At 37.0% G+C, this 25,528-nt stretch overlaps 6 protein-coding genes across 11 annotated transcripts; 3 read left to right on the plus strand and 3 right to left on the minus strand.

The window, feature by feature from the left end:
• The first annotated feature begins 187 nt into the window (after positions 1-187).
• Positions 188-3,341, plus strand: LOC107908946 (2-carboxy-1,4-naphthoquinone phytyltransferase, chloroplastic). The gene is made up of 11 exons (XM_016836263.2): positions 188-481; positions 646-895; positions 1,149-1,252; positions 1,335-1,406; positions 1,492-1,630; positions 1,754-1,860; positions 1,944-2,043; positions 2,131-2,169; positions 2,256-2,366; positions 2,486-2,551; positions 3,065-3,341. Exons 1-11 carry the CDS (start codon positions 384-386, stop codon positions 3,170-3,172), a joined length of 1,194 nt encoding a protein of 397 aa, XP_016691752.1. The 5' UTR covers positions 188-383; the 3' UTR covers positions 3,173-3,341.
• A 111-nt stretch (positions 3,342-3,452) lies between these two features.
• LOC107908947 (40S ribosomal protein S6) lies at positions 3,453-5,040 on the minus strand. Its single transcript, XM_016836264.2, has 3 exons — positions 4,903-5,040; positions 4,468-4,740; positions 3,453-3,969 (listed from the first exon to the last, which is right to left on the minus strand). Exons 1-3 carry the CDS (start codon positions 4,964-4,966, stop codon positions 3,731-3,733), a joined length of 576 nt encoding a protein of 191 aa, XP_016691753.1. The 5' UTR covers positions 4,967-5,040; the 3' UTR covers positions 3,453-3,730.
• A 401-nt stretch (positions 5,041-5,441) lies between these two features.
• LOC107908945 (14-3-3 protein 6) lies at positions 5,442-7,791 on the plus strand. Its single transcript, XM_016836262.2, has 4 exons — positions 5,442-6,270; positions 6,941-7,063; positions 7,246-7,362; positions 7,466-7,791. Exons 1-4 carry the CDS (start codon positions 5,785-5,787, stop codon positions 7,523-7,525), a joined length of 786 nt encoding a protein of 261 aa, XP_016691751.1. The 5' UTR covers positions 5,442-5,784; the 3' UTR covers positions 7,526-7,791.
• A 3,875-nt stretch (positions 7,792-11,666) lies between these two features.
• Positions 11,667-15,954, plus strand: LOC107908943 (LMBR1 domain-containing protein 2 homolog A). 6 transcript variants are annotated; one of them, XM_016836258.2, is made up of 14 exons: positions 11,667-12,014; positions 12,250-12,326; positions 12,599-12,757; positions 12,873-13,086; positions 13,165-13,251; positions 13,345-13,484; positions 13,544-13,624; positions 13,754-13,818; positions 13,903-14,078; positions 14,151-14,281; positions 14,370-14,457; positions 14,528-14,741; positions 14,828-14,934; positions 15,028-15,954. In XM_016836258.2, exons 1-14 carry the CDS (start codon positions 11,847-11,849, stop codon positions 15,439-15,441), a joined length of 2,121 nt encoding a protein of 706 aa, XP_016691747.1. In that variant the 5' UTR covers positions 11,667-11,846; the 3' UTR covers positions 15,442-15,954. The 6 variants fall into 6 exon arrangements, with proteins under 6 accessions (XP_016691747.1, XP_040945062.1, XP_040945063.1 ...); XM_041089128.1 differs by having other exon boundaries at positions 11,669-12,014; positions 15,031-15,954; XM_041089129.1 differs by having other exon boundaries at positions 11,950-12,014; positions 12,621-12,757.
• A 1,247-nt stretch (positions 15,955-17,201) lies between these two features.
• On the minus strand, positions 17,202-21,345 carry LOC107907730 (phytosulfokine receptor 1). Its single transcript, XM_016835057.1, has 3 exons — positions 21,250-21,345; positions 17,923-19,920; positions 17,202-17,285 (listed from the first exon to the last, which is right to left on the minus strand). The coding sequence occupies exons 1-3, from the start codon at positions 21,343-21,345 to the stop codon at positions 17,202-17,204; spliced, it is 2,178 nt and encodes a 725-aa protein (XP_016690546.1).
• Positions 21,346-23,212: 1,867 nt separating this feature from the next.
• On the minus strand, positions 23,213-25,279 carry LOC107908942 (phytosulfokine receptor 1). Its single transcript, XM_041088362.1, has one exon. It carries the CDS (start codon positions 25,277-25,279, stop codon positions 23,213-23,215), a length of 2,067 nt encoding a protein of 688 aa, XP_040944296.1.
• Positions 25,280-25,528: the final 249 nt, after the last annotated feature.

A 25,528-nucleotide genomic window follows, 5' to 3' on the forward strand; every position in this document is an offset into this window, starting at 1 on the left:
GTAATATCATTTCACTTAACCAAATAAAATAGTCTCTACTGTCACTCTATTTCATTCTCATCAAATTACTATTTCAGTGAACCAAACGACACGTTTAAGCACTTAAGCACCACCATCATTGCAGGCGGTAGAAATGGAGTCTAAGCAAAGCCTTAAAGGCCCATCGGGCCAAAACCATGAGCTTAGTGGCTTACATGACCCATGTAATTAACATCTTTTATGGATGGATAAGATTTGGTGATAGTGAAGATTCTGTCGGTTTTCAGTTGATCTTTCAAACCATTATCCAGCCACTGGGAAAATGAACTCAACTAACGGTCACCGGAGAGTTGAAAACCAATGACCCATTTTCGTTTTCTCCATCTTCTTGTAGAGATTGAGATATGTTGAAGCCATTGACGACAACGCTTAGCTCCTCGTGCTTAGGGTCAGGTGTACGGATACACCATGTATATTTCACAAAGCATGGTGACCTTATCAGGTGAATTTTTTTTGTTTGTTTTTTGTTTTTATTTTCTCTACAATGATGCAATATTGTTCATATAATTGATGGTTTTTGTTTAATCTTAGAATCTTTTATGGATTACCTGTTAAAATACAGAAAATGCTCCTTCCCCACTTGAATTAGAATCTTTTTTCCCTCAGGTCTTATGAAGGGTCTCGTTTTACAAAAACTTCCGAAGGTTCATTGCATTTCAATTCTGATGAGCAAAATTTTTCCCGAATTGGAAGATTAAAAACCAGGTGCCAGCACCAGCAACATGTATTTCCCAACAGTATAGCACACATTTCAGCTGATGGCACTCATCAAGACCAAAATGATGTTTCTAAAGCAACATTGATATGGAGGGCAATTAAGTTGCCGATTTACTCTGTTGCTTTGGTTCCTTTGACTGTGAGCTTCTTTTAACATATGGAAGTTTTATGATAATGAACTAGATTATTGAGATAGCTTAATTTTGACAGAATTCACTTGATTCCTTAGTTCTAATGTGATCTCAAACAGAAGTGTTATAGAGCATTAGTCAACATCTTGCAGTGGTCAAACGAAACGTTTGTATTATTGATTTATTCTCTTTCACCAATGTGTGTCTCTAGAATCTCATTCAATAACTTTTTGTGCAATATTTGTTTATAATTTTGAGCAGGTAGGTGGTGCAGTTGCTTATTTGCAAACAGGTTTGTTTTCAGCTAGGCGTTATATGACACTCTTGGCTTCTTCCGTTCTTATTATTACTTGGCTCAATTTAAGGTGAGTTATGGGGGTGGAAAGCTAGTAATCAGAGCAATGCTTAGGATGCTACTTAAAATATTTAAGTTTTGTGCATGTGCAGCAACGATGTCTATGATTTTGATACCGGAGCAGACAAGAACAAAAAGGAATCAGTAGTAAATTTGGTTGGCAGGTAATCTTATTGCCAATGTGTATCTTCTTTTATTTCTCTACTATGTTTCCTGGTCATAAAAAGTTCTGTATTGTGCTTGTGAAAGCCGGTCAGGGCCCCTTATTGCTGCCTATTCGTCACTTGCCCTTGGCTTCATTGGGTTGACATGGGCATCTGCAGATGCAAGAAATATGCGTTCATTGTTGCTACTTGGTTGTGCAATCTTTTGTGGTTACGTATATCAGGTAGAGTGAATTTTCATTCATTTACACTAGGGGCAATATGGTTTTTTTCAATGATCACTTCTATCTAGATACTATAACATTTATGAGATCCCGATACATACTTAACATCAGGTTCTATTGCAGTGCCCACCATTTCGGTTAAGTTACCGAGGATTGGGAGAGCCCTTGTGCTTTGCAGCGTTTGGCCCATTTGCTACCACTGCTTTCTACTTGTTACTGGGCAGCACAAGGTTGCTTACTGAAAACTAATGCAGAATTTCTAGATTTCAATTTTGTTTTCCTTCAATACATTAATTTTGGGTGATTTTGGCAGGGAGATAATCTTCCTCCCCTTGACACACACCGTTCTTTCTGCATCGGTGCTCGTAGGCTTGACGACTACCCTTATTCTGTTCTGTAGCCATTTTCATCAGGTTAATATTTCTCGGTCTTTTTGTGTGGGACAATTCACAAACTCATCATAGGTTTTATATGAATGACATGATTTTCGTTTATCTCAGGTTGAAGAAGATATCGCCGTCGGGAAAATGTCACCTTTGGTATGTACACTCCATCAAGTATTGTGGTTTTTTTCTCCGTTGCAGAGGCAGAAAAAAGAAATTTATTTCTATCACTTGGACTGCAGGTAAAGATGGGCACTGAGAGAGGTTCAATGGTTGTGAAAGGGGCAGTCTTAACACTCTATTCTCTTTTATTTAGTCTTGGTCTATGCAAAGCTCTTCCACTAACTTGCATTGTAAGTAAAAGGTTAAAATTGATTTAAGAAAATGAATTTAATCTGCTTGATGCTAAAATACTTGATGGTTCATAAGTATGCATATTGTAACTGTTTGTGCTTGTGTTGGTTTTATCTAGGTGCTTTGTGCCTTGACCTTACCTATAGGGAAACTGGTGGTTAACTTTGTTGAAGAGAACCACAAGGTATGCTGTTAAACTTGCTTGATAAAGATTACCGATTTCAACAACCTTGTCTTTGGATGGTGATTTGATCCATGAATTAGTACAAATCAATTGAACTGGGATAAAGAGAAAAATCAATTGAGCCAAAATTTCAACTGATTGGGTCATATTCTTTTAGTTGTCTAATCATTTTTATTTTTTAATATTTTATTTACTTGAAACCGAACTGGCAGTGGGACTGAAAACCGCATCGACCACTGGTCCTATTCATAAAACAAAGAGATTAAAAAGTTTGCATTGGCATTTAAGGTCTAGAGTTTAAGTCTTGGCAGCATCCACACCCCCCCCCCTTCAATTTGAAAAAATAAAAAAAGGAAACCCTACCTTAAGAATAGAGAAAGGGTTGCAGATACCGTGGTTAAAATCCTAGACCTGTTGGATGCTGGGGTTTGAACCGTAAGCCTAATGAATGCTGAGATTTGAACATCTTAACATTAACCAACCGAAAATTCTGATTGAAATTCTTTCTTACAGGACAAAGGGATGATCTTCAAGGCAAAATATTATTGTGTGAGGTTGCATGCTTTATTTGGAGCTGCAATGACTGCAGGGTTGGTCTCAGCTAGGATACTTGTTAAATGATATGTTCACAGCTTCCAATTCAGTTTTTCCTTACATCACTCCTCACATAAGTAGTTTTGGTTATATTCAACTCTAACAAGGCTGGACATTAGGAGCTTTTTGCCACCCGGAACCTGTGTACTCTGAAGCAATCAGGAGATTCAAAAATCATTTATCTTTTCTCCCCCTACTCAAAAAGAGGTCAAAAGTGAAAGTACTCAAATATTGGACAAAAAGAATCACTTAGGTATCAGGAGTAGAGTTCTGATGAGGGAAAACTCAATATTGGGGACGGCATGCATGCGACACATAATAACATATATTTATACTATAAGGCTACAATTTAAACACAATAAACAGATCTGCCATGCCAAAGGAGCACATCCACAAGGCATAAGTGTAGACCACATAAAATAACATAATAGATAGGATACCAAACTCAGAATTCACAAAAAAGCCTAAGCTAACTCTGGTCTTCACTATTCAAAATATCTAATACTAGGCAAAACGATCGGCATATAACACTACAAAAACCAAGTACTGACAAGGCCCACTGTTTATCAAAACTTAAAAAGCAATCTAAGCCACAACAGAAGGCTTAGAAGCAGCAGAGAGCTTGGACCTCCTCTTTGCTAAACTCTCACTACCGCGCTCCCTCTGCTCCTTCAACCTCATGGCAAGCAATTTCTGGTACTCAGCTGCCTCAGCCTTGGCCTTTGTAATTCTTTTCTTCTTCTCTGCAATTCTAGTTAGCTTCCTCTGGAGTGTCAATGGAGTTGCCAACCTCTGGATTTTTGGGGCTTTACTGACCTTCTTGCCTGCAAAACCAGAAAAGTTATCAGCAAGTAATAGTTACAATCAAGAAATCATCATTTTCACCAAGCCTATATGATTCCAGCTGAAACCCAAAATCCAATATCCTACTTCTAGCATACACCACGCATGAGTAAATGGTAAAGCCAAACCTGTTTTAACTCCATAGGAAAGGTTGGCAATGGTGTGGCAAGTGAAGCATGCAAGTGCTACGTGCATACTCAACTTTAACAATGTTAGAAAGCTATGGTTGGGCGCACACTGACAGGAACATCGGGAACAGACAGTGACGATAACAGAAGAAACCCTCACAAAATTCTACCCTATTTCTTTGCACATTAAGCACTGTGTTATGGTCTAGAAAACAAGTTTATACGTCAGAGGAGACCATTTCATCATAAGAAAATAATTGGAGAATGTTTACATCGCTATCGTAACATAAAACAGCCACCTAGTCTCTTACATCTTGTGGCCATCCATTACAAAGGAAAAAGAAACTTTACCAGATTTTGTTGTGAAAGTCCTCCTGTAACTGCTGACGTACTTCCGGACATCATCTTCTTTGGACAGGTTAAAGAGCTTCCTAATCTTGGATGCCCTCTTTGGACCTCTCATCCTTGTCTTTTCAGTGTCAGTCAGCCCAGGCAATTCATTCTCCCCCTTCTTCACTACAACCAAGTTCAAAACAGACAGGTCATGGCTAACAATGCATCCACGAACAGACTTCCTTCTTCTCTCCCCATTACGCCTTCCATATCCCCGGAAGCGAGGGGTGCCTGCTCAAGCACCATAAACGCAATCAAGCTCCAATTCTGCAGAGGAAGACATGAAGGCAAAAACCTAGATTCCAAGAGAGACACCAAGACATAGAGATCATAATGGTAAGGCAAAAGAAAATCAAATAACCAAGTCGTGTATGATTAGAAACATGTTGTTACGTTTCCCCACGTTTTGTTTGGCAGTAACAGAGAGACAGAGGTTGAAGGAAGAAGGTGGAAACATGGAGAGTTGAGCCGCAAAGGAAGTCAGAAAGAACTAAGAAAAAGAAAAAGAAATTCTAAAAATTTCAAGTCAGTTTTCGTAAAAAAATTTAACAGCAACTAAGACCAAAATATTTAATTTTAAAAAATTTAGTGACCAAATTAAAAAATTTAATAATTGAGTGATGAAAATAGAATGAAATTTAGTTAGTTTTTAAAAAAAAAGAATATTTAATTTAATTTCTTTAATCTATATAACTATATACAAGTGGAATACCTCTATTTTTTTGTATTTTATAGAAGAATGGTATAACCAATATAGTAAACACATCACATTTTAAAGAAAAAACGTAAGTTGAAATTTTAGAGATAACATTATTAATTGGAATAATTAATATAGATCGTAAAATGAACATAAAAAATAAACTTACAACTCAACTTCAGTTTGGAAATTGTAAATATGTTCATGACTAACGCACAAAATAATATTTTATTTAAAAAAACAATAAATAAAATATTGTTTTAATGAAATTGGAAAGAAAACATAAAATTGATTCTTAAAGTAGCAGCGTCGTAACCTAGGGTCAATATATACCTAATTGATAAGATATTGATATTTTAAGATTTAATTTAAAATAATTTAAAGTTTGGGACTAATTTGGAATTTAAGTGGTACAATTAATCCAAAAATATATTATATGTATAACCTAAAAATTCCATTAAAGTCCCTCTGGTAACATCCAAGGCAAGAACTCTCATTTCGTTTCTCCACAACTCAAACCTCTCAAATCTTTTTCAGTTTTCATTTCCCCATCCAAACGACGCCCTAAACCAAAAGTCATGGCCACCCCTTCCGCACGTGACGAAAACGTTTACCTGGCGAAACTCGCCGAGCAAGCCGAGCGCTACGAGGAGATGGTCAAGTTCATGGAGAACGTCGTCTCCGCCGTCCCTGCCCCCGACGAACTCACCGTCGAGGAACGGAACCTCCTCTCTGTCGCCTACAAGAACGTGATCGGCGCTCGCCGTGCCTCTTGGCGGATCGTTTCCTCCATCGAGCAGAAAGAGGAAGGACGTGGCAACGCCGACCACGTCTCTGTCATCCGTGAGTACAGGGCCAAGATCGAGGCCGAATTGTCCGAGATTTGCGCCGGAATTTTGAAGCTTCTCGACGAGAAGCTCGTTCCGGCCGCCGGGACCGGTGATTCCAAGGTCTTTTACCTGAAGATGAAGGGAGATTACCATAGGTACTTGGCTGAGTTCAAGACTGGCGATGACAGGAAAGCGGCTGCCGAGAATACGCTCACTGCGTATAAATCTGCTCAGGTTTGTGGTTATTTCGTCAAGTTCTTTTCGATCTTGTGCATTTTTTTTTGTCTTGATTTTGCTTTATTTTTTGGGTTTCAATAGTTTACGATGAGTATCTTAAATTGAGAGTTAAAATTCTTCTTGGAGAAGAAAAAATCGTATAAAATCAGCGAAATTCACAATTTACAATATTACAAGAGATCTAAATCTATGAGTAGAGAAGCATATGAAGTATCTAAATTTAAAACTATCACTTACGTGTGATGTGCATAGCTTCATTTCTGGTTAAATCCAAGAGAAATTGTTTTTATCTAGTGATCAAAGGTCACCCCTTTACTTGGTCCCCCAACAACCTAAAATTCGAAATCATTTTGGTTGTTTGTTTTAATTCAATTAACACAGTCTAATATTACTATTAGCTGCTTCTCTTTATTGGGCCTTTTCAGGTCATGTCACAAATTGATGCACTTCCTGTTTATATTGACATTTTTACCGCTATTCTCTTTTCTTTAAAGTCTTGCAATTAGTCTGGATCTGAATATACTGTTATTATTATTTGTATTTTCACACTTTTACATTTGAATAGAAGATATTTACCTTTGCTAAAGTGATTATGACTTGTGTTTTGTCCATAATTTCGGGCCCTTTCGATGTTATCTGCATCTTTTTTGTTCTGTGTTCTTTTCAGGACATTGCGAATGCAGAGCTGGCCCCAACTCATCCTATTCGATTAGGATTGGCTCTCAACTTTTCCGTCTTCTACTATGAGATCTTGAACTCTCCTGATCGTGCTTGCACTCTTGCGAAACAGGTAGGATAACGGGACTTCAGAATTTTAGTTTAGTCTTTATATTAATCTTATTCTTTGAAAAGCATTGGTGTGCACGCTCGTGTTTTGAATGGTATTAAGAAATTCCTTTTGTTTCATCCTTTGGAGTGTCGTTAATTTGTCTTATAGTTCCATTAGTCAACATATTTTGTTTCTTTCCTTAGGCTTTTGATGAAGCCATTGCCGAGCTGGATACACTTGGAGAGGATTCATACAAGGACAGCACTTTGATAATGCAACTTCTTCGTGATAACCTCACTTTGTGGACCTCAGACATGCAGGTTAGACCCCACACATTTCTTTTTCTTTTTGACCTTTATATTCTGCCTTCTGTTATACCTTAAGTTTTTTAATTATTAATACCTTTTTCTTTATCTACTTTAGGATGATGGGACAGATGAAATCAAAGAAGCTCCCAAACAAGAGGATGAGAAACAACCGTGAAGTCTCTAATCTTCATGGTAGTGTTTTACTTCTCTGGTTGTTTTTGTATGGAGAAGTCGCGTGGTCCTACTATCGTCTTCAATTACTTGTTTTTAGTAGATCAGGCCTCAATTTATGAACCTTGGAAGTACTCCTAAGAATTTCTTAGTGTTTCACTGGTTATTGTTTTTGAGTTTGAAGCCTTCTAGCTTTTGTAATGGCAGTGAAGTTATGTGCACACTTTCTTAATTGTTTTCATGACAATAATGGAGCTGATGGTTGAGATATTTTCTATGCTTAAGGTTTGAAATTTGTTTTCTTCGAATTCTCCGTTCGATATTGATATAGCTTTTGTTGTTTTACCACATGGAATATGCTTGCATCTCTTTATTCCCTTGTCCCTTATATTTCAATTGATGCCAATATATATTTGTCATTGGCTTCATCTACTAGCTTGCTCTAAACTTATATGCTTGTCTCGAGATTCTTCTTGGTCGAGTATGCACCATGAAAGATGATTACCTGGAGATTAAAACATGCTGCAAAACAGGTGTTCATGGGTTTTTAATGCAATTTTTGAATCAATTAATCTTATGGTTATTATTGTAGATTTGCTTTGCTTGCTGGTCCTTAGTTTCGTCCATGCCTCTCCCTATCTTCTCCCTCTTTGTATTTTGGTTGCAATTTACAAAGGAATGGTCCAAAATTCAAATAGTTTTGCAATTTGATTATGAAAAATAAATGGGAAACTTTATGCTATGGCCCATAGTCAGAGAATTAATTATTAAGCCATGGGAAGAAGGTACCAATCAATTTGTGATCGCTTTCAACTTGTCTTTCTCTTGGTTAGGAATGGGAATAGGAATAGGAATAGGAATAGGAATAGGAATTGGAATCCCATTGCTTAGTTGCACAAATAATGGTCGAGCCCACCTATGCCATCTGTCGTTCACTGTAACCACACAAAATCTGACGTCTAGCAGAACCGTTCTTAGTGCTTCAACTATCCTCGGGAAGCTTGATTGGTTAATTTTCTACACAACTACACATCAAAATTTGTATAATATAGACTATTAATATATTATAAAATTCATATAAAAAATCTATAATCCTTAGGGTTAATGCTCTATTTGGAATTTGAATTTGTGCTTAGGAGGTTCCAAGCTTTATCTGGTCTCAAGCTCAACTTGTGCCAAAGCAAGTTGTTTGGAGTGGGATTGGATAGCTTAGTGCGCAAGTGACCTCCATTATGCTGCAGGTTCCCTCCCATCATAGTATCTTGGATGACCCCTAGACACCATGAAAATTCCAACCATTTAGAAGTCTACCATTGAAGGGTTCAAAACCAAGAAGGGTCACTCTTGTTAGATCAATCTTGATATGTCTGCCGACTTATTTATTTGTCAGTGTTTCAACTACATGTGAATGTCTATAATCATCTCAATAGCATTATGAGCAATTTTCTCTCTTCGAGGAAAAAGCTGCATATGTTTAAGTGGAAGGATCGGTTTATGGCATGGCAATTTGCACTTTGAGAAGAAATGGTGTGACAAGCTATGAAGAATCGCTTTCATTGTGATTGTTTGGTCCTTGTGGAACCATAGAAGAAAAATGATCTCTTAAAGGATCCTTGCTTAAAGGATCCTTGCCTGGGTAACTTGTTGGTGTAATTTGCACTATGACAACATCCTTCGCTTTCCGCAGTACATCCAAATTGATCAAGAGCAGCAACATGTGAAGATTACCCAATATTGGAAGCCTCCCACCCACTGGTCATTTGAAATTCAATATTGATGGAGCTATGTCGGTATAGATGGCAATGCATCATGAAAGAGAGGAAAAACATACTAATTAATTTCATTTACGTCAGTATCGAGTATAATTAGCTCTTGTATGTTCGAGAGATTTGATTTATGACGTTTTGTGTAATTTTATAAATTTGGTTGGTAAGTTATGTTACACGCACTCCATAGATTTATTAGTATGTATTTTTTTATCTATGCACACATACTATCTTATTAGAGAACTGATTGAATATCCGTGTATCAATTATGAATTCGATTTCAACTAATTAGATATGTATTACTGGAATTGAAAATGTGAATACTTTATTTAGTGATGTGTTTTCAGATTTGGATATGCTAGCTACGTTGTGAAATTTTACACTTGGTGGATCTTCTAAACATGCTATAATGCCAATTTTAGTAATGTCATTATTTATGCTTAATCTTATTTATATGCTACTGAGATTTAATTCTAATGTTGTTATTTAGAATGACTTTCAATTTAGTTTTAGGATATAGTATATTTGGAAATATGTTTTGTTTTAATGAATTTTCTTATTCAATATGAAGATTTATTTTTCGTATACAGATCTCGAGTATTTATAATTCATATTAGAGCTCAAATAATGTTAATCTAAGGGGAAATAAACTATATTATCGAATTTGAAGATATGCAAAATGATGTTATGCATGTAATTTCATTTAGGTGGCTAAATTTTGGTGAAATATATTATCGAATGAGAAATTTTGTGTTTTGGACTTGGATTGACATGTTTAGAACTTTTGTATATGTTTGGATATGTTTAGGAACCATTCAACGACATGTGAAAATAATTTGAATAGTTAAATTTTTGCGTTTTTGAGTAAAAGTCTTGAGATCTCATGAACATTTTATATGAGATTGTGCATTTTTAAGTGCATGTGTCGGAACGTGAGGTTCTAAAACTCGAGACATGGTACTATTGTCTCGAGACACGAAACTTCAAAATTAAAAATTTGAAATAGGGAAAACATGTCTTAAGTCATGACTTTATTGTCTCGAGACATAACCTTGTATTTTTTTCAATATGAATTTGAATTTGTGGTTTGACTTTGTATTTAATTGTCTTTGATCGTGAATTATCGTATGTGGGTCCATTTGAGTTCATTTGACACTTAAATCTTACTTAAATTGTATCACTTTGTTTGAATTTATTTTAATTCTAAATTTTGGTATTTCTACATAAAAATATGTTTATAATGTGATACTTTGCATCCAATCATCTTCCGAGTCGAATGTAAGATGTTACACTATCAACGATAAAAGAACTTTAAATTATCTTCAACAAACTAATAAAGCATAAGTAAAAAGGTATTGGAAGTGACTAAGAAAGGAGAAACGGGAAAGTTAAAATGGGTTATGTGTCTGGGAATTAAAATTTAAAGTAGTCGGTTGAGTCTTAGCTCAATTAGTATGGATATTGTTGTCAATGTAAGAAGATGTAGGTTTGAGTGCGCTCAAGCACATTATCGTCCTATATATGGGTTGGAGAGGGGTTACAGGTAGTTCTAGGTATTGTGTCAACAAGAACAGATATGATCAGAATTTATAATAAGATTGTTTTAAAAGAAATTAAAATAACTATATGACGGTATAGGATATTTTGTTTAAAAAATTAATTTTACCTAAAAAATGAAATTATCACATGATTAAGAAAAAGAAATAAAGAACATGGGTAACCGGTGTTCAAATAGAATCGTTGAAATGGAAATACTTTTACTGACATAACTTAACTATTAATAAAAAATGTGTGTTGATATATGACAAATTATTTGTAGTGTATGTCTATTTCAACAAGTTCACTTAGTTTCCACTCGAAAAGTGAGAGGACTTGGGCAAAAATATAAGCCCGAAAAGTGAGACTCGTCTTTTAAACAAGCCGAATCTTGAGTAAGATTTTTTTAGCCCAAGCCCGACTCAAATCAACTGTTTTGTTGCTATCTCAATGCCATTTTACGGTTGTTTTGCTATCATCTCACTATCATATTATTACTGCTTTATTGTTATTATTTGAATATTGTATAACTCTTATTTTATTGTTGAAAAACATTTATTTTAATATCTTCAATGTATTTAATTAATTATATTTTTTAAATTTATTTTATATAAAAAATAATTTTAAAAAAATTAAATACAGATGGAGCGAGTCAAACTCAACTTCAAAGATTTTTAATCTGAGTAAGTTAAATTCATTTTTCTAACATTAAAAAACCAAATTAAAATTTTGCATCCCTCAAACCTCAACCCCACCCATTATCAGGTTTAGTCTAGACCCGTTACGCAAATTTTTGCATTAATATAGTTGCGCTTTAAGTTTAAGCGTAATATAAGAACAAACGAAATCAAAAGCTCTTTGCAAATGCAAAACCAACCATTGTTTTCTCTTCCCTACTGTTTTCGTGGGGAAGAGAAAATGAGAGGAATTACCCAGATAATATATGTACTTTATTTAAACAAGAACAAAATAGAATAGATTAGATTGTCATAGTATTGTATAAAGGTGGAGATAGAAAGAAAGATGTTGTTTTTCTATTTCACCTCGTTGCCTTTAACAATGGGGATGGTGATTTTGACTTTGAAATATTTCTCGAGTCCAGACGTTCCTAATTATGTTCTTTTCACCGTTGGATATACTTGGTTTTGTTCTTTCTCCATTATCATCCTCGTCCCTGCCGATATTTGGACGGTACTTTTTTCCTTTTTTTAGATTAACAACCTTAATTCCATCTTGCGTTCTTCCCATCATACTTATATTTTCTTGGTTACCCTTATTTTGTTTTTATTTGATCAATATTGGGTAGAAATTTAAAGCTGAATTTTATTTGATCAATACGAGTATATGATTGTAGGCATTTGCTTTTGCCTAGAAATTATGCACTTACTTTTATTGATTGTTTGCTTTTCTTCTCTTCATCATGCAGACAATATTTGGTAATTACAGTGGTGGGATATCTTTCTTTTGGAGCCTAACCTATTGGAGTACATTTTTGCTAACTTGGTAAATATACTATTATCAACAAAATATTGTCTCCCACCATAAGTTCCTTTGGGTAAAAGTACTATAGAGGCTAGAAGTCATATTGCATTTTGTCTCCTCAACTAATTTGCTCATTTTTTTAGTGAAGGGAGCAAAATGCAATTGGTCATTCCGTATGCTTTCATTACCTTTTGTTTATCATGCTTGAGGTCTAGGGTAGATGTTTTAGAAGCTTAATGCTTAACAGATGCATTGTTTTCTCATTGATTTATATTAAATTATTTCCTAAACAGGGTTGTGGTGCCTACTATTCAGGGTTATGAAGATGCTGGAGATTTCACTATGGTGGAAAGATTGAAGACTAGTTTACATGAAAACTTGGTCTATTACCTATGTGTTGGTTCTATTGCACTTCTTGGACTCATTTTATTCATTATTTTCAGCAAAAATTGGCATGTGTCCCTTCTATTCTTACTGATTGCTCTGTTTCATTTGTGTTTTTTATTTATACTTTGTTCCTTATTTTGTTTGTGTAGACTGACCCTTTTCTTTTCTTTTGGGGGGAAGGAGCGGAGACATTCTTGGTTTTGCCATGGCTTGCTCAAATACTTTTGGACTTGTTACTGGTGCATTCCTCCTTGGCTTTGGTCTTAGTGAAATCCCAAAGGGCATTTGGAAGAATGTGGATTGGACTTTTCGCCATAAAGTTCTTTCACACAAAGTTGCAAAAATGGCTGTTAAACTTGATGATGCTCATCAAGAATTCTCTAGTGCTATTGTAGTAAGTAAATCACAATCAAGTCTTGGTGGTATGATCTTTTTGCCTCTGCACAAACTAATGAAGGTGCAATTTATTTAGGTTGCTCAAGCGACATTGAATCAGATAACGAACCATGATCCACTAAGACCCTATACGAATATCATTGACAACATATTATATCAAATGGTACCTCCCCACTTTGTCTATGAGGTCTGTTTAGTGTCAAAAATGGAGTTTCCAAGTAGTTCCCTCAAACACATTATATGTTCTATTTTGCAGTTAAAAGAAGATCCTTCCTTCAAACCTCAAGGTGGAAGGTTTGGGGAGAACGATATGGACTACAATACTGATCACAAATCAATGGCGATGCTTAGACGCCGACTTAGGATAGCTAGAGAGGAATACTGTCGGTACCGAAGGTATGGACTATTTGTTGCTTGATTCTGTCTCATTGAAGTTAACTCTTAGAATTTTGCAGTGAATATTCAAGCTTTGTGTTGGAAGCTCTCGAACTGGAAGATACTGTCAGAAACTATGAGCGCCGTAATATAACCGGATGGTGTGGACTTTGCACTCATACAAACCTTGCTTGCATATCAAGCTATATGCAGGACAGCATCGCTACAAGTGTTTTTGTCCCTTTTTTTTTTTTTAAAGTTTGCCCAAGATTCATTTTAAGGTGTTGCAGGAAATTCGTTTCAAGTATCAAGCCCGAACGGACAGGCAAGCTAGGACCCTCTTTTGATATGATGGGTAAATTACTTTATCCTTAATGGTTCTTTGTTAAGTATCTGTTATGCATTTACCATTAACTCAGCTAATAATTTTTCCTTGCAGAGTTCATATGGCGTTGTGTTGTAAGAAAGCAACTAGAGAAACTCTTGGCAATAATTCTGGGATGTATATCTGCTGCAATTCTTTTAGCAGAAGCTACCATACTGCCCGCTGGTGTTGATTTATCTCTCTTTTCCATTCTCATAAATTCGGTGGGAAAGCAGGAAATGCTTGTCCAGGTAAATTATATTTCCACAATTAGCCTATAGGACTTGGTGGTATCAATATCGAATGATCGTATTGGTTTGCAGGTTGCTGCTTTCGTCCCTCTGTTGTATATGTGCATCTGCACCTATTTTTCCTTGTTCAAAATCGGAATGTTGATGTTCTATTCATTAACACCAAGACAAACAAGCTCAGTCAGCTTGCTTATGATATGCTCGTAATACTCCCTTTTCCCTTCCATCTTAAAAAGCTTCTACTTTTTCTCTCATTTTCTAGGATATCTTACTCATAAATGTCTCTATTAGGATGGTTGCGCGATATGCTCCTCCAATTTCGTACAACTTTCTCAACCTTATCCGTATCCCTGATAATAGGAAAACGATCTTTGAGAAGGTTAGTCTATTGATATATACAAAAAGTGTGGTTTGAGTTAGTCTCATGTAAACATCAATTTATATTGCAGAGAATGGGGAACATAGATGATGCTGTCCCTTTCTTTGGTAAAGGATTCAACAAAATCTATCCTCTCATTATGGTTATATACACATTGTTACATGTGACAAACTTCTTTGACCGTGTCATTGATTATTTCGGAAACTGGAGAATATTCAAGTTTCAAAATCAAGACGATGATGCAGATGGATTCGACTCGTCAGGTCTAATTATCTTGCAGAAAGGTAATTTACTACACCTTGCGATATCAACATTTGCTAAAATGTCATCTTCTTTGTTTCCTACAATCTACAAATTGTAAAATGTTCAGAACGGGCTTGGCTCGAGCGAGGACATAGAGTTGGTGAGCATATTATTCCATTGGCAAGGAATTTCAGCAGCATGAATGTTGACATTGAACCCGGAAGCAACAACACGGTATGTCTGCTCTTGCATTTGAACTTTTCATTTTTTTATTTAAGTACCTGTGTCTGAAAATCATATTTGTATCCGATACATATGCGGTACCAGCAGATGGCTAGTGCAGTAATTGGAACGATGAGTCAATTTAAACCACTGAATGAAGAGGTTCAACATGTGACAAGCAGAGAAACTATCACTAAGAAACATTCTAGCACAAGAGAACACCAGAACAAGCAAGCATCTAACACGAAGTCAACACTAGAAGAATCAACTTCGTTCAAGAGTGTAATGAGACCGAAATCTGAGAAATTATCCTCGAAATGGGAATTGATGAAGTCCGGTCTTGTAAATTTCAAATCTATCCTAGAAGTGAACAACTACCTCCCTTTACGTCAGACAGAAGAAAACACATTGTCCTCCATCGCTTCCTCGTCTGAATCCCTTGATGATATTTTCCAGAGATTGAAACGACCGACTCTGGACCTTAGAGACTATGGTGCTGACAATGATCGTATGTTTTGAACCGGAGAGCAGAAACTTTGGTCAGTCTAGATGTTGAATGTAACCATTTTTGGAAGTAAATCAGAAGATGACTTCATTTCTCACCGAGGTCCGAAGCATGCGTGTGCTTCTGTGGTAAGCAACACTGAAATGTTTTTACCAAAGCCACACAATTTTTGCTACAACTCACTTCGGAGTAGGGGAAGAAACAAATACACAGTCGAAAAACACCAGATACAATCTGAGGGATACTGTACACTAAGGTTGATCATTGACTAAGAAAGTTTGCTTCCTTGTTGCTACAGATGGTTTGTTGTATTATGGAGTTCTCTCTTTACTGTAAAATGAAAGGCATTCTCATTTTTATCCCTTTTACTTATTTTCACCCTCAACCCTGAATCTGTCTCAGTCCATATATATGGACCTGCTTTAATGTACATGTACCAGGACAATTGTCTTTGGTGCAACAAATCCCAAAGGACACTATGATCTTGATACTTCAATTTACAGAACCAGTTTCTCATCTTCCTTAAATGTTTCTCTTATTTATATATATACTTATTGTTCTTAACCTTAACTGAACATAGTTGTCTCTGTCGATATGGCACTCTCTGGTTCCTTGCTAAGCAGGTTTGGTATTGTCCTAGTCCGCTCAGCTGCAAAGAACCCTGAAAGGGATGCAGTTGTGTCATAGCGCACATAATATAAAATGCAGCAAGAAAATTGTTATTAGAAGCATATTAAAACTTCGATAGCCTGCTTTATGGCTTTCTATTGATCATTACACACCTGAAAACATTAGACAGATTTCAAACTAAAGTAAGGAAGAACCATGGGAACCATACAAAAAAACTATTGTCAAATCTAGTTTCACAAGCTTGTCAATAGATGCTTCTTTGCATTATGAATCCAAGGCTTAACTCGGTTTATGCAGTCATCTCTTAAAAGTGGCATCCAGCAGATTTAGAGTTTGAATCTCAACATTTGCATACACTTCCATTTTCTTCAAGTAGTGGTCTCTTTTGTACAAAAAACAAAATATGCTTTGCACTACCAAATACACAATTTTGGATGCAGCAATTCCTGTTTCAGATATGATTCTCATCCTTTGGGAAGAACCCAGCCTGATTTGAAGCAAAAGAAAACAGTGAGCAGAAAACCAATTGCAGCTCCAATACCAAAGTTCCAATCCGAAATCTTCATTCTTTTACCAGGGGACACAAGTGGAGAAATCTATTTTGTTTGACATGGTGCCAATAGTCTAGGACAGAGAACCTCGTTCCCTTCAAAGCTTGCTTCAGGGAATGTCATGAATTGACCTTCTGAAGGTATCTCCCCGTAAAGCCTATTGTATGATACATTAAACACAGACAAAAGGCTGAGATGTACCAGAGAATGAGGTGTATCACCAGAGATATTGTTAGGAGACAAACCCAATACTTCCAAGCTTATCATCCCTGATATACTATCTGGAATGCTTCTTGAAAGGTTGTTTCTTCCAAAGTCAACATGAAGGTTCTTCAACTTCCCAAAGCTTGGCCAGATTGGTCCCGTAAACTTGTTAAACCAATAGTTGGCGGGAAGCTCCATACATCATTGTATGCCAAGCGAGGCTTACTTTGCTCTTTACTTTTTACCAGTGAGATGCATTCGGTATCTCTCCGGAAAAGGAATTGTTAGATAAGTCCAAGTAAAAGAGATATTCGAACTTGCCCATCCATGAAGGAATGGAACCTTCCAGCAAATTCCATGACAGATCCAACAATTGCAACATCTTAGAACTACTCAACCAAATTGGAAGAGAACCTCTCTGGTGACAAAATGTAGAAGTGCCTTAGCAGATTCACGTTGCTAGGCATTTCTTCCTGGTAAAAGTCCAAACCAAGGACCAATGTAGTTCCAAGTTTTTTTGTGTGAAAGATGAAGCTTTGTCAAGCTCGGGCAAGAGGATAGACTACCAGGAACTGGTCCCTGAAAATTGTTAGAACCAAGACGAAGCGAGGTGACTCAGATCATTGCAGAACAATTTATTCTGATGGGACCGTCCAGACTGTTGCTGTGCAGATGATCCTCAAAAGTGAAGCAGAATTCACCAAAGTCAATACATGACTTCAAATTTTTTTTCATTCATAATCAAATAACATTATTTTTCTACCAAAATCTTTAAAAAATAAGTATTTTATAAAATAAATTATGTTCTATAAAAATAAATGAATCTCTTTTTACCTATTAAAATCCAAAAATCCTTAATCCATTTATTTTCTTCAATCACTCGTTACTTTTCTCTCAAAATTTTCTTTTAGGTTTGTTTACATTAGTAAAGACTTAAAACTCAAGCAAGAAAGAACCATGGGAATACCAGAGGAGTTGCATAAAAAACATTTTCTCAAGCTTGTTAGACATGCTTGTTTACATTATGAACCCAAGGATTAACACAATTGGTACATGCAGTCACCTTTAAAAAAATGACATCCGGTAGAACAAATCTCAGCATCTGCATACCCTTCCTTTAGGAATAACCCAGCCTGATTTGAAGCAAAAGAAGACAGTGAGAAGAAAACCAATTGCTGCACCAATTCCAAAGTTCCAATCCATAATCTTCATCTTTTTACCAGGGAACACAACTGGAGGAATCTGTTTTCTTTGACATGGTGCGACTAGTCTAGGACAGAGAGCCTGGTTCCCATCAAAGCTTGAATCAGGGAACGTCATGAATTGACCTCCTGAAGGTGTATCCCCGTAAAGTCTATTGTATGATACATTGAATACAGACAAAAAGCTGAGATGTACCAGAGAATAAGGTATTTCACCGGAGAGATTGTTACAAGACAAATCTAATACTTCCAAGCTTGTCATCCCTGAGATGCTATCTGGAATGCTTCCTGAAAGGTTGTTCTCTTCCAAATTCAATACATGAAGGTTCTTCAAGTTCCCAAAGCTTGGCCAGATTGGTCCAGTAAACTTGTTATGACTTAAATCAATAGTCGGTGGGAAGGTGCATATATTGTCATATACCAAGCGTAGCCTACCTTGCTCTTTCCTTTTTACGAGAGAGATGTGTTCACATGATTCTTTCAGTAGAGCAGTTTTGTGGACAAGGTTTTCTAGTCCGGTTAAACTTTCTGGTATCTCCCCGGAAAAGGAATTGTTAGACAAGTCCAAGTAAAAGAGATATTCGAACTTGCCTATCCAAGAAGGAAGGGAACCTCCCAATGAATTCCATGACAGATCCAGCAATTGCAACATTTTAGAACTACTCAACCAAATTGGAAGAGAACCTCTCAGGTGACAAAATGGAATAATAAGTGCCGTAAGACTCGTGAATTGCAGATTTACATTGCTAGGCATTTCTTCCAGGTAAAAGTTCAAACCAAGGTCCAATATAGTCAAATTTTTGCAGTGTTGTAGTATCTCAAGTGCTGTGGATATATTATTGATGCTGGTGTTTCCGAGCGTGAGGATTTCTAGTGCGTGCAGATTTCTAAACTTGAATGGAACTACACCACCGAGTTTGGTGCGTGCAAGATTCAGAGCTCTCAAGCTCTGGCAAGAGGATAGACTAGCAGGAACTGGCCCCTGGAAATTGTTAGAAGCGAGATCAAGTGAGGTGACTTGGGCCATTGCAGAACACTTTATTCTGATCGGACCGTCAAGACTGTTGTTGTGCAGATCAATCCTCAAACGTGAAGCCGAATTCACCAATGAAGCAGGCAATAATCCAGTTAATCTATTTGAGCTGGCAGAGAAGGATTCTAGCTTTCTCAGTCTCCCAAAAACGTCTGGAAGACTTCCACTAAAGTCATTCAAGGAGATATCCAATTCAACAAGGTTAGAAAGGTTCCCAATTCCGTAACTCAGAGGCCCCGAAAACTGATTTTGTTGAAGGTGCAGAACTCGGAGATGTTGTAGCCGGAACAAATTCTCAGGGAAAGTTCCTGACAGACCATTTCCATTAAGGAAAACATACTGCAATGAAGTGCAATTCTCCAAATATATCAAACCTTCTCCGAAGAAGTTATGTGCAAGATCAAGATATTGGATATGAGATGAACTTGTGCAGAATCGCATGCTAATGAAGCTAGAGAAATAATTCTTTGAGAGATCCAAGTACTTAATTGATGGTAAATGAATTGCAGAAGGAAGTGGACCGACGAGATAATTGTTACTCAAGTCAAGGACTTCTAGGTTCCGAAAATGAAACAAGTTGGCAGGAATTTTACCATGGAGAGAATTAAGCGAGAGGTTCAGGATTCTGAGTTGCTCCAATCCAACCAAGCTCTCACATATTGTGCCTGTGAGTCTTTTGTTCCCAAGCTCTAACCCGACCAATCTTCCATATATATCAGAGGAATTGTCACAAGTGATGCCTGTAAATGAGCAGCAATTGGAGCTGCTCCAGTTCCACCCGCCAATATCCGGTTCTAAACATTTGGCGAAACCCTTGAGGGCCGTTAAGTCATTCATATGGCATGCTGGTTCTTGAGATCCCTGTATCATCTGCTGAAGCATGACAGCCAACAAAATGAAAACCAAAGACATAGTTGGGATGCCCATGAAGGAGCTGTTACTGTTTTTTTACTGTGTACTGATGAAGGTATGGTATCTATTATTATTTAGTTAATGTTGCTACAGGGCTTAACAATATAAAAGTATAGAGGAAAGAGAATGGTTGCTGAGGAGGTTGATTCACCAGTCGAGGCTGAGAGTTGGAGATTATGGAGAATAACTATGAAGAGAGTTTGAAGGTTGAGGGCTGGAAGAATGTTAACAGAGTTTAGGCTTACTGTTCTTGAAGGGTTCCCACTTCATTATGGAATCGTAAGAGAGATATCTTTGATAGGACAAGGATATCTATGATAGGATAAATCATTTTATTCATGTTTCCAATTAAGATTAAACCATTCATTGTTCGGTTAGTCTACTAAGAGGGTGATCTCACATGTGACCACCGGACTTGCTTGTGGTAAGTTTACTGTTTAAGCGTCTTCTAAGTTTGCCACATGTTTGTCATGGATGGGGCTACAACTCTGACCTTGCATTGACTGAATCAACTTATGTTTTCTTTTATTTTGTGGGGGCTTTCCCACGTAATGTTTTGAGGAGGCAAAGCTCCATGACTTTTTCAGAGCTCGGACGATCCATCGCTGTTGCTTCTTTCTTACAAATGTAACAGGATGATGTTGATGATGATGATGTTACCCTCTATCTGTATTTGTTATTTAGGTACTCTCAACGTATAATTGACTTCAGAGAGAAGATACTGCTTTCACTGGAGTAATATATTGCTATATTGATGTGGTTTTCTACTGCCAAGCATAAAACGTTAGCTCTTGAAAAGTCTAAATAAGGTTAGAGGATAAGATTCCAAAGATGAAATCAGGTTGCAGTGACACGCAAAGCAGAAGTTTCAATTAGGCTTCACAGCAATACCCTAATTAATGTTGATGGCAATGGGATATTAACATGATTTACCGTATTTTTACCAAAGACTTGTTACTACTATCTTTATAGCATCTATCATCTGGGTTCAGTTCTTAGTAAATTAGAAGTTGGGATAATCTTTTACTTTTTTTTGTTTGATTAATTTTTAATCTATGGTCATTAATATTACTTATTCTACCACCCACCCACCATTGACAAAAGGCATATGATGATCGCAGCCTGCAAGTTCTCAGTAAGTTGTCAGGAGGAAGAAGAAGAAAGAAAAAAATTTTATGGTGAGCTATTTTCTGGAAAATTGAATTAAGGCAGATTCAAACGGTATAAAATTAATTTTTCCGACCGCCAAATTCAAACTAAAAATGTAAAGAAATTGAAATTAAGGCAAACCTGCAATTGCTTTTTACATGACGAATCTCCAGCAGACAAAGAGAACTTGATGATGGGCAACAAAACCCCACCTGCTCTAGTAGTGGTACTACGCATTCCGGCTCAGCCCGTAAGACAACCCCAATGTGCTTTTGCCCAAACGTTCGACGAATTGAGTAGCTTACGGCAGCATTCTGGTGATGATGGAAGTAGTGAGACCTATAAAAGCCCAAACTCCGACGAGTAAAGGGCTTAAGATAAAAAGATGGCAAGGAGTTGCCAGGCTTGTGGGGTTACTTCGACATCCAATTCCAATCACCAAAGCTGGTTTTGGTGCTTTTGATGTTGCAGACATGCGGTGCTTATGCTCAGAAATTGACATCACCGCCAGATTTGATGCGGTAACGGTCATTTTGTGCATTGAATCTTCCATGACTATCTCACCCAAATTTAAAAGGATTTGTTAGTAATTTCAAAAACACTGCTGAATCTTGGTATGCCTTTGGAGGCTTGTACCTCATGCTTGTTCCTACTTTATTATTCTAATGCGGGGGACGAGAAACTTGAGTTTCAATATCTTTTTCATTTTGCTGTCATGGTATACAAGGCCTACTTCCTGTACCTTTGCAGAAGAATATGGTCAATTGTTTCTCCATTATTTTAACACGGTGCAAAGCTTAAACTATGTCTTAAATCCTTTCGTATGTAAAAGAGGTTCCACACATTTTGTTACTTGTTATTTTGCAGGAGTATAAATTGTACATATGAAAGTCTGATAGATGGGTATGATCATTTGGCAGAGTTCAAAAATACCTTGGTTGATGCAATAGGAAAGTTTTTTCTTCGACTTGCAGGCCAACTGAAGTTGAAGGCTTGAAGCTGTAAAAGTTCCAGGCAGTGGCTGTCAAGGTAAATATATTACCTCTCTTTATAAAGTTTCTAAATTAGAAGCGTACTATAACTTTAGTTGCCAGCTTTTCAAGCTTTCATTGATCAATAAACTCCTCGAAACATTAGTAAAGACTTAAAACTAAAACAAGAAAGAACCATGGGAATAGCAGAGGAGTTGCATAAAAAAAGATTGCCAAATCTAGTTTCTCAAGCTTGTCAATAGATATGCAATGCTTCTTTGCATTATGAACCCAAGAATTAGTTCAGTTGGTACATTCAAATCACCTTTTAAAAATAGCATCCAAAATATTTAGAGTTCGAATCTCAATATCATGACTTTTTTGTAAAGTTACATATCTTTAAATTTGTGTACTTTTCTTTGCTTTCCCATGCCCTTTGCCATGTACTTCATTGCAAATCTTGCATGGAGCCCCAAAACCCAACATACACCATTGCCATGCATTAATTGAGAAAGCAAATATATAATATATATACAAGTTGGGCTATGATATTTGAGAAAATATGGACTTAAAGCAAGCCCAAAATTAAAATTGGCCTAAAAGCTAGTGTCTAAAGCCCAAATGAAAAGTACGAAAAACAGGCTCACGATAGATCGAATTTTGATATATTTTAGACTGGAACTAACTTAAAGAGTAAAAAGACGAGTATCTGACTGAGAATCGTGAAAGCCATAAGATAAAAGAAAATAGTGAAATTCTGTATACCAAGCTCTTGGCACTTGAGTGAAAGTCATAAGATAGAAGCAAAAGTTCCAGGCAGTACTGGCTGTCAAGGTAAATATATTACCTCTCTTTATAAAGTTTCTAAATTAGAAGCATATTAGAACTTTAATAGCCTGCTTTACAGGCTTTCATTGATTAATAAACTCCTTGAAACATTAGTAAAGACTTAAAACTAAGCAAGAAAGGACCATGGGAATTGCAGAGGAGTTGCAGAAAAAATATTTTCAAATCTAGTTTCTCAAGCTTGTCAATAAATATGCTTCTTTGCATTATTAGCCCAAGGCTTATCTCAATTGGTACATGCAATCACCCTTAAAAAATGGCATCCGGCAGATATTACAGTTCAAATCTCAGTATCTGCATACCCTTCCTTTAGGAAAAACCCAGCCTGATTTGAAGCAAAAGAAGACAGTGAGAAGAAAACCAGTTGCAGCTCCAATTCCAAAGTTCCAATCCACAATCTTCATCTTTTTACCAGGGGACACAAGTGGAGGAATCTGTTTTCTTTGACATGGTGCCAGTAGTCTAGGGCAAAGAGCCTGGTTCCCGTCAAAGCTTGATTCAGGAAATGTCATGAATTGACCTCCTGAGGGTGTATCCCCGTAAAGCCTATTGTATGATACGTTGAATACAGATAAAAAGCTGAGACGTGCTAGAGAATGAGGTATTTCGCCAGAGAGATTGTTACGAGACAAATCCAATACTTCCAAGCTTGTCATCCCTGATATACTCTCTGGAATGCTTCCTGAAAGGTTGTTCTCTTCCAAACTCAAATCATGAAGGTTCTTCAAGTTCCCAAAACTTGGCCAGATTGGTCCACTAAACATGTTATGACTTAAATCAATAGTCGGCGGGAAGCTCCATACATCATTGTATACCAAATATGGCCTACCTTGCTCTTTGCTTTTTACCAGTGAGAAGTGTTCAGATGATTCTTTCAGTAGAGCAGTTTTGTGGACAAGGTTTTCTAGTCCGGTTAAACTTTCCGGTATCTCCCCGGAAAAGGAATTGTTAGACAAGTCCAAGTAAAAGAGATATTCGAACTTGCCTATCCAAGAAGGAAGGGAACCTCCCAATGAATTCCACGACAGATCCAGCAATTGCAACATTTTAGAACTACTCAACCAAATTGGAAGAGAACCTCTCAGGTGACAAAATGGAATAATAAGTGCCTTAAGACTCGTGAATTGCAGATTCACATTGCTAGGCATTTCTTCCTGGTAAAAGTTCAAACCAAGGACCAATATAGTCAAATTTTTGCAGTGTTGTAGTATCTCAAGTGCTGTGGATATATTATTGATGCTGGTGTTTCCGAGAGAGAGGGATTCCAGTGCGTGCAGATTTCTAAATTCGAATGGAACTACACCACCGAGTTTGTTGCGTGCAAGATTCAGAGCTCTCAAGCTCTGGCAAGAGGATAGACTAGCAGGAACTGGCCCTTGGAAATTGTTAGAAGCGAGATCAAGTGAGGTGACTCGGGCCATTGCAGAACAATTTATTCTGATCGGACCGTCAAGACTGTTGTTGTGCAGATAAATCCTCAAAAGTGAAGCCGAATTCACCAATGAAGCAGGCAATAATCCAGTTAATCTATTTGAGCTGGCAGAGAAGGATTCTAGCTTTCTCAGTCTCCCAAAAACGTCTGGAAGACTTCCACTAAAGTCATTCAAGGAGATATCCAATTCAACAAGGTTAGAAAGGTTCCCAATTCCGTAACTCAGAGGCCCCGAAAACTGATTTTGTTGAAGGTGCAGAACTCGGAGATGTTGTAGCCGGAACAAATTCTCAGGGAAAGTTCCTGACAGACCATTTCCATTAAGGAAAACATACTGCAATGAAGTACAATTCTCCAAATATATCAAACCTTCTCCGAAGAAGTTATGTGCAAGATCAAGATATTGGATATGAGATGAACTTGTGCATAATCGCATGCTAATGAAGCTAGAGAAATAATTCTTTGAGAGATCCAAATACTTAATTGATGGTAAATGAATTGCAGAAGGAAGTGGACCGACGAGATAATTGTTACTCAAGTCAAGGACTTCTAGGTTCCGAAAATGAAACAAGTTGGCAGGAATTTTACCATGGAGAGAATTAAGCGAGAGGTTCAGGATTCTGAGTTGCTTCAATCCAACCAAGCTCTCACATATTGTGCCTGTGAGTCTTTTGTTCCCAAGCTCTAACCCGACCACTCTTCCATATATATCAGAGGAATTGTCACAAGTGATACCTGTAAATGAGCAGCAATTGGAGCTGCTCCAGTTCCACCCGCCAATATCCGGTTCTAAACATTTGGCGAAACCCTTGATGGCCGTTAAGTCATTCATATAGCATGCTGGTTCTTGAGACCCCTGTATCATCTGCTGAAACATGATAACCACCATAACGAAAGCCAAAGACACCTTTGGGATGCCCATGAAGAAGGAGCTGTTACTGGTTTTTATGAGCTCTGAATGAAATTAAAGTAGTTATTAGTCCACGACTCTGTGAAACTTAAAATGACTGAATCAACTAATATTTTTTCCTTCACTTTGGGTCTTTCCCGTGTAAGGGGACAAAGCCCCATGACTTTCTCGGAGCCTGAACAATCCATCACTGTTGCTTCTTTAGTACGGGAATTTATGATTATAACGTAATAATAATCTTATTGACATTCTCAATCAACG

Source organism: Gossypium hirsutum, chromosome D02 (genome assembly GCF_007990345.1).
Source record: "Gossypium hirsutum isolate 1008001.06 chromosome D02, Gossypium_hirsutum_v2.1, whole genome shotgun sequence".
Lineage (NCBI taxonomy): Eukaryota > Viridiplantae > Streptophyta > Magnoliopsida > Malvales > Malvaceae > Gossypium > Gossypium hirsutum.

Bases quoted from the DNA above. Each gene is read 5' to 3' on its own strand.
- LOC107907730 (XM_016835057.1), bottom strand. From the start codon at position 21,345: ATGCGTAGTACCACTACTAGAGCAGGTGGGGTTTTGTTGCCCATCATC. The intron at 19,921-21,249 runs GTTTGCCTTAAT...GTCATGCTTCAG, and splicing joins CATGTAAAAAGCAATTGCAG to CAGATGATACAGGGATCTCA. The intron at 17,286-17,922 runs GTATGCAGATGC...GACTTTTACCAG, and splicing joins GGGTTATTCCTAAAGGAAGG to GAAGAAATGCCTAGCAACGT.
- LOC107908947 (XM_016836264.2), bottom strand. From the start codon at position 4,966: ATGTTTCCACCTTCTTCCTTCAACCTCTGTCTCTCTGTTACTGCCAAA. The intron at 4,741-4,902 runs GTAACAACATGT...GTGCTTGAGCAG, and splicing joins CAAACAAAACGTGGGGAAAC to GCACCCCTCGCTTCCGGGGA. The intron at 3,970-4,467 runs GTAAAGTTTCTT...CTGGTTTTGCAG, and splicing joins GACTTTCACAACAAAATCTG to GCAAGAAGGTCAGTAAAGCC.
- LOC107908946 (XM_016836263.2), top strand. From the start codon at position 384: ATGTTGAAGCCATTGACGACAACGCTTAGCTCCTCGTGCTTAGGGTCA. The intron at 482-645 runs GTGAATTTTTTT...TTTTTCCCTCAG, and splicing joins AAGCATGGTGACCTTATCAG to GTCTTATGAAGGGTCTCGTT. The intron at 1,407-1,491 runs GTAATCTTATTG...TGCTTGTGAAAG, and splicing joins GTAGTAAATTTGGTTGGCAG to CCGGTCAGGGCCCCTTATTG.
- LOC107908945 (XM_016836262.2), top strand. From the start codon at position 5,785: ATGGCCACCCCTTCCGCACGTGACGAAAACGTTTACCTGGCGAAACTC. The intron at 6,271-6,940 runs GTTTGTGGTTAT...TGTTCTTTTCAG, and splicing joins CTGCGTATAAATCTGCTCAG to GACATTGCGAATGCAGAGCT. The intron at 7,064-7,245 runs GTAGGATAACGG...TTCTTTCCTTAG, and splicing joins CTTGCACTCTTGCGAAACAG to GCTTTTGATGAAGCCATTGC.
- LOC107908942 (XM_041088362.1), bottom strand. From the start codon at position 25,279: ATGGGCATCCCAAAGGTGTCTTTGGCTTTCGTTATGGTGGTTATCATG.
- LOC107908943 (XM_016836258.2), top strand. From the start codon at position 11,847: ATGTTGTTTTTCTATTTCACCTCGTTGCCTTTAACAATGGGGATGGTG. The intron at 13,252-13,344 runs GTACCTCCCCAC...TCTATTTTGCAG, and splicing joins ACAACATATTATATCAAATG to TTAAAAGAAGATCCTTCCTT. The intron at 14,935-15,027 runs GTATGTCTGCTC...ATGCGGTACCAG, and splicing joins AACCCGGAAGCAACAACACG to CAGATGGCTAGTGCAGTAAT.